The sequence below is a fragment of the Pipistrellus kuhlii genome, unplaced genomic scaffold, assembly GCF_014108245.1.
Source record: "Pipistrellus kuhlii isolate mPipKuh1 unplaced genomic scaffold, mPipKuh1.p scaffold_m20_p_24, whole genome shotgun sequence".
Classification (NCBI taxonomy): domain Eukaryota; kingdom Metazoa; phylum Chordata; class Mammalia; order Chiroptera; family Vespertilionidae; genus Pipistrellus; species Pipistrellus kuhlii.
The window spans coordinates 4,368,006-4,374,785 of NW_023425523.1; the positions used below are offsets into that span (position 1 = coordinate 4,368,006).

The 6,780-nt window shown below is 47.5% G+C and overlaps 1 protein-coding gene across 1 annotated transcript; it reads left to right on the plus strand.

The window, feature by feature from the left end:
• Positions 1 to 858: 858 nt before the first annotated feature.
• On the plus strand, positions 859 to 4,668 carry LAMTOR5 (late endosomal/lysosomal adaptor, MAPK and MTOR activator 5). The gene is made up of 4 exons (XM_036453102.2): positions 859 to 1,013; positions 1,745 to 1,806; positions 3,673 to 3,790; positions 4,377 to 4,668. Exons 1-4 carry the CDS (start codon positions 979 to 981, stop codon positions 4,435 to 4,437), a joined length of 276 nt encoding a protein of 91 aa, XP_036308995.1. The 5' UTR covers positions 859 to 978; the 3' UTR covers positions 4,438 to 4,668.
• Positions 4,669 to 6,780: the final 2,112 nt, after the last annotated feature.

Sequence of the window (6,780 nt, forward strand, 5' to 3'; positions counted from 1 at the left end):
AAAAGCATTCATTGGCAGAGGTTGGGCTGGAAGGACATGTCCAAGACATTAACAATCATCTCTGCACAGACTACGGGTGGCCTTCCTTCCTTATTTTTGCAACTGCCTTAAATTAATTTTTTAAGTTATTTTTAAGTTGTCATACCCATTCTTCTTTTCTAATGCCACCGTCTCTCCCAATCTGTCCTGAGCCTTTGCTAAAGAAAGAACCGGTGTCTTCGTTAAAATCCTGGCACGTCCCAGCACCCAGCTGGGGTGTGCACCTTGTCACGCCTCGTCCTCCTCTAGCCCAGTGTTTTTCAACCTTTTTTGGGCAAAGGCACACTTGTTTCATGAAAAAAATCACGAGGCACACCACCATTAGAAAATGTTAAAAAATGTAACTCTGTGCCTATATTGACTATATATAAAGTAATTCTCTTGAATAGGAATCAAATAAACACAAAGAAAGTATTTTATAATTACTTTATTATGAAATATTAAGTAAACAAAATAGTGAAAAATTATAAAATTCTTGTCTTGTCTGCACCTACGGCACACCAGGCAACATCTGTGCCGCAGAACAGCGGTTGAAAAACGCTGCACTAGCCCGTGTGCATGTGGCCTCCCCTCCAGGCCAGGGGAGCTCTGCACGGGGTCCTGCGTCTCCTCTGGGTCCTGCCCCTCTGCCTGGGCCTGACCACCACGTTATGGTCAAACGAACCAAACTCCCATGGCCCCATCCCTGACACAAAGTGACCGACGCCCTGAGGACAGGCTAAGGACCTCTCTCCGACTTCCGAAGCACCTGTCACCGCTGGGGCGTCCGCAGCTGGGCGGAGCGAACGCTCCCGGGACGCAAAGCGGAGGCGCCGCCACGAAGTTTGTCCCTTCGGAGACGCCGTCCGGGCCGCCCGCGTCACGTGACCCGGGAGCCTCCTGGAGGCGGAAGCGGCGCGCTTCGGGGCTCGGGTCCGGGTGGACGGCCAGGCCGGCGGGATGGAGGCGACTTTGGAGCAGCACTTGGAGGACACGTGAGTGGCGCGGGCCCTTGATCGGGGCGGACTGCGCGAGCCGCGAGGGCCGGCCGCGTGGCTCGGGGACGCCGCGCGACCCCCGGGCGCGGGTCCGGCGGGGAGCTGGCCCCGGGCCCGCAGGGGCCCCGCACACTCCCCAACGGTGCTCCGCGGCCCGAACCCTGAACCGCCCCCGGTCCTGCCGAGATTGTCTCTGGACAGGGGCCGCCTCTTCGAGTTTCAGGAACTGCGTTAATTTGGGGGAAGGGCGTGCCACCGTGTGGAACAGTCCTGCAATGTAAACACACACACCCCCCTCCTTCGTGGGTAACCAGTCACTTGGCGATTAAAAGGAAAGTCATCCCTTCCGTTTCGTGGACAGGGAAGCACCTCCTTCGCCCCATGCCCCTCAGCTTCCCAGTTCCCCGCGGTCCCCACCACCACCACCACCAGGAGGCGCCCGTGTTACTTGCCAGTAGTTTTAAGTTAGAACACTAAAGCACTCCTTAACGAGGGACACGGAATCCTACTTTAATGTCTGTGGCCTTCCTAAGCTCCTGGACATAATCTTTTCTGTCATCCGAGAAACTCATCTATTTTTTTTTCTCGGGGGAGGGGTGATTAAAAGAAAGTTGATAAACACTAATTTAAAGCACTTGCAACAATGCCTGCCTGGTACGTGTAATGCCTGTGTGTGTTGTTGTAATGCTTTAAGTTCTTTTTCTCACATCATCTGTTCCTGGAAATAGAATGAAGAATCCATCCATTGTTGGAGTCCTGTGCACAGATTCACAAGGACTTAACCTGGGCTGTAAGTACCTCCCACAATCCTGAGGTGGGTTGCACAGCATTTGAAGTCGACTAGGAGTCATTGTGCTGTTACCCTGCCACTTTCTAGCTACTTCTGTAAGCAGAGATTATCTTCCAATAAGGAGATTAGAAGATTGGCTTTTTCACTTGGTATTTACGAAGGTAGAAATGTTCCTTGCACTACAGTTATTTCTACTGAAATGGTATTTGCCCCATTTTAAAAAGTGGATTGAAGAAAGCCTTCAGTTAACCTTGAATGTGTGCCGACTGCTTGGACTGCTAGGCTTCATATACGGATTATCTAATTTTCATATTCCTGCAAGATGCTATTTTTCAGTCTACCTTAACCGTGAGGAGGCAGTAAAAATGAGGCTTCAGAGTCGGACACACCTGGGTTCTACTGCTTGCTCTTCTGTTTGCTGGGACCAAAAAGAACCTCTCTGAGCCTTTTCTTTACTGGGTTAATAATTATTATTACTGAATTACATTTATTGAGTTTTTACTGTGTGCCAGGCATCATTCTAAGTGTTCCACATGTACAGTTCTGCATGTTCTAAGTCATTTAGTTCTCAAAATACAGAAATTAAGTGGTAGCCCTGGCCAGCGTGGCTCAGTTGGTGGGAGCGTTGTCCTGCGCACTGAAGGTTGGAGGTTTGATCCCCAGCTGGAGAGCTGTGGGAGGCAACCAATCAATGTTTCTCATATCGATGTTTCTCGTCCTCTCTCTCCTTCCAGAATCAATAAAAACATATCCTCGGGTGAGTATTAAAGAATTAAGTGGTCTAGCTGGGATTTGAGTCTGGCTCCACCAAAGTCTCAGTATCACAGTATTATAAGATGTTATGTGTAAAACACAATACATAACCCAGACATAATGCTCAGTAAATGGTAACAATTATAGATGAAGAAATAAGTAACTAAGACATTTGGCTGATTAACATCAGAAGCAATAAGCCCAGGACTCTTTAGTGTGGGGCTTTTTAAAGCTCTGAGCTTTTGCTGGGAAGTTATACACACAGTGAATTGGAAGGAAAAAGACCAAGAGGATGGGGACATTTACCAGACTCACTAATGAAAATTCAAGGAAATATAAAACTAAATTAGTTCCTAATTCTTCAAGGCCCTCAAGACTGCACTCTCGGTGCAGTTCATGTTCTATATAACAGTCAACCCACCAGCTCTGTGGCAGCAGCATGTCTGGTACCCGAGTTAGCAGATAGGCTTGGATTGCCCTTACACATACATATTGTAAACTTAGAAATCACTTTTTTGCCTGCCACCCAAGATGTTATCTACAGGCGAAAACAAAAGCCTATTCTGTTGGTATTGGCAAACAGCCAGCTTGTTCTAACGGGGTGAACTGCGCACAGAAGGTCCACATATGCTGTCAAGGTGGACGCACAGCTGAGCTCCCGGAAAAACGTGCGTAACCTTTAAGGCGGAGCTCAGGGAAGGAAATTGGATTTCCTACGAGGAATACGTTTCAACAGGTCTCTTGTCCTTCCTGCCGTGTGTCGATCTCACCTCCGAATGCCTTGTTGCTTTCAGCAAGGTTCCTGTGGAATGGATTTATGACTTTCAGAGCAACTTGAAATTACAGCTTCCTTGTATGCTTGGGATGGTGTTTAAAGATGGTGATGGGAATGACTTTGAAAACTGAGTGTCTGTTAGGCTTTATTGATTCAGGAGCTGGTGTGCGGCATTCTCACGAAGGCACCCAGCTGAGTACAGCAGAGCAAAACCATTTCATGTCAGTAACTAACCTAAGAGACCAGGAACTGAGCTCTCATGAATAATTCATGAGGTACCACTACAGCTGTCCGCTCCTTTTTAAGACAGTTGGGCTACATAATATCATGTCTTCCAGGCCGTGGGACCCTGTCGGATGAGCATGCCGGGGTGATATCTGTTCTAGCCCAGCAGGCAGCGAAGCTGACCTCAGACCCCACCGATACCCCTGTGGTGTGTCTAGAGTCAGACAATGGGTGAGTCGAAGACAGCAGTCCCTTCCTTTCCTTTTCATTTAGAAAGATTTAGGGGAGGGACTGGGGCCTGCCCTGTGTTCCTGGTGGTTCTTCATTCAAAGGGCTTTAAGGGGTTCTTCGCAGAGACTGACCTCAAGCTGACGGGCTTTCTGACCTCAGTGGCACTTAAAAGAGGAAGCATTGTCATGAACTGTCAGTCTGTCAGGAAAAAGAAAGTAAAGTAGGGGAAGGCCAATCAAAGACCGGAAACTGCTTCTGTAATAACAGAAGTACTAAAGATCTTCCAAGGAGTGTCTTCAGAATAACGGACACAAGCAGAGGACAAAACTACAGTATCACCACAGCTTGTTCGAGAGAATGTGTCCCAGGATACCTGCACACAAAACCTGGAAATAGTAACTGTTTGTCCTAGTGCCAGGGGGAGAGGAGTCATTTCATTTTTATAGTTACACTTTTCTGTATTTCCCAAGTGTTCTGTTATGTTCATATATTGCTTATAAAATGTTTTTTCATTGTGTCCTAAACCATAACCGTCACCGCCTCCACATGGAACGTGTTACTGAAGGTCTTCCGCTTTGCCTTCCAGGAACATTATGATCCAGAAACACGACAGCATCACAGTGGCCGTGCACAAGATGGCCTCCTGACGGCGCTCAGGCTCCCCGGCAGCGTCTGCTCCTCGCCGTACACTGTTAGTTCAGTGGTTAGGCCTGTCACCCAGCGTGCTGTGGGCACTTCTGTATTAATTTAGGCTAAGTTGCTTCTGGACACTCTGTGGACTGACTTCCCAAAATATTAGTCAGAAAGGACCTGCTTTGCAGCAGCAGGTCTCGGTGACTGTGTATAGAATTGTGCTCAATAAATCCGGTTGGAGGAAAGCTTGGGTCTTGTCTGGATTCTTTAAACTCATCCGCCTATGGCCATACCACCCTGGACACGCCCGACCTGTCCTAACTCTTACCAAATGTTCATTTTTTCAATTACCAAGCTGGAAATTGTTTCCAAGGTCTTTGTTCCAAATTATTCTCTTCTCTTTCAGAAGTTCCCTCAAATACATATATCCCCACAGAAGTATCCACGGGTATTAAAACAAATCAAGCATATTCCTACCCCATAATAAAAATACAATGGCTGGTATCATTAAGCACTTACTAGTACTATATGCCAGGAACTCATTTAATTCTCATTTATTGGAAAGTAAGGATATTGTGTCTAGTCTTCACCACATACTCAGTGGTGTGAGGGTAATAGTGCCTTAGGAGATACCACACTGCAATTCATTCCCCTCTGACCCCACAGCTCCCTCTGAAAGCCGTGCCAGGGGTTCATCTCGGGCCTCTGCAGCCTGCCGCTGCGGCCACACTGCAGATGGGCCCGGCCTCGCCTCCATAAGCCTGGCCTCGTCTCATCCTGCGATCAGAATCACAGGTCGCCCTGCTAAGAACGACAGCTCCCACCAAAAACCAGTCCTATTGATGTTCACTAGACCAGCGTTTTTCAACCGCTGTTCCACGGCACACTGTTGCCTGGTGTGCCGTAGGTGCAGACAAGACAAGAATTTTATAATTTTTCACTATTTTGTTTACTTAATATTTCATAATAAAGTAATTATAAAATACTTTCTTTGTGTTTATTTGATTCCTATTCAAGAGAATTACTTTATATATAGTCAATATAGGCACAGAGTTAAATTTTTTAACATTTTCTAATGGTGGTGTGCCTCGTGATTTTTTTCATGAAACAAGTGTGCCTTTGCCCAAAAAAGGTTGAAAAACACTGCACTAGACAACGCTTTCCGGGTGTTTATAAGGACAAACACTGATTAGGACTCTCCTTCTCTCTGAGGGGTTGCCCTCTGCTGGAGGTCTGTTCGGCCCCTAGCACCAGCAACACGTAACTATTATCCTAGCGCTCCTCATGAGGCGTTTCCCAAACCACTTCACTGGGATCCTGTACACGTTCATCTCAAAGTGTTAGTTTGGTTTTTAAGAGCCTGAGAAGCCACTTCCTTTTTAAAAAGGAACGTGAATAAAAATGTTCAGATTTTCCAGCTAAAACAAGAAAAACACACATTGGCCTAACATACATTCTGGTTTGAAACCTGGGATGTTGGGGAGATGAAAGGCCACTTCCTGTTGACTGGGTGTTGTTTTTTGTTTTTGTTTGAGGTGGAGGGTAGCACAGAAAGGAAATGGAATAAGAAAGATGGATCACCCTAATTTTCTAGGAGATTCAGCCTTAACCATTTCCAAAATGCAAGAAGAAAAACATTTCATTAAAATTCAAGTATACACCTTCTTTGGAAGGTGGTGGTAAGGTAATCAAGTATGAAAAACAGCCATTAAAATGGCATCTGGAACCCCATGTTACTGCCCAGATTCAGTCAGTACATGTAAGGTCACACGTATGTGCTGCACTTGCGGAGCATTGTGGTCTGTAGCCCAGGAAATGGACCTCCCAACCCTGGGAGAGGGGGTATCCTCCGAGGACCCCGGAAGGAACGGCAGGGGCATGGCTCTCCGAGCCCTGAGGTCTTTCTCTGCCTTGAGCATGGCGTTAAACGGGAAGCTGAGGCATATTAAAACCGAATTTGAGCAAAAATCCATTTGAATCAGGCAGCACCGAACCCGAAGTAGGCAGGAGTGCTCCACCAGCAGCTGGGGGAGAGGCTAGTAGAGAAAAGGCAAAAGCAAAGCAGGGGAACGACTATCACGGAAGGCCTGATGGGCTGTGGTGGTGGCTGGCCTTGGGTTTTCATCTCTTCACCCCGAGGCGTCTGCAGGCCCGGACGTGGGTTTGCTTACGCAGCCACTGCAGCAGTACAACTACCTCCGCACTGACCTTGTTTGAACTAATTCCGTGTCCGTGGCCAAGAGGATTTTCTACTTGGTTCACCCCGATGCTTGCTGCTGCGCCTACGGTGAAACTACCTTCAGAGCCAGGAGGGGGGTGTCAAACCACAGTCCGCCTCCGCTCCTCAGGAGGGTGAA

Bases quoted from the DNA above. Each gene is read 5' to 3' on its own strand.
- LAMTOR5 (XM_036453102.2), top strand. From the start codon at position 979: ATGGAGGCGACTTTGGAGCAGCACTTGGAGGACAC. The intron at 1,014-1,744 runs GTGAGTGGCGCG...TCCTGGAAATAG, and splicing joins GAGCAGCACTTGGAGGACAC to AATGAAGAATCCATCCATTG. The intron at 1,807-3,672 runs GTAAGTACCTCC...CATGTCTTCCAG, and splicing joins ACAAGGACTTAACCTGGGCT to GCCGTGGGACCCTGTCGGAT.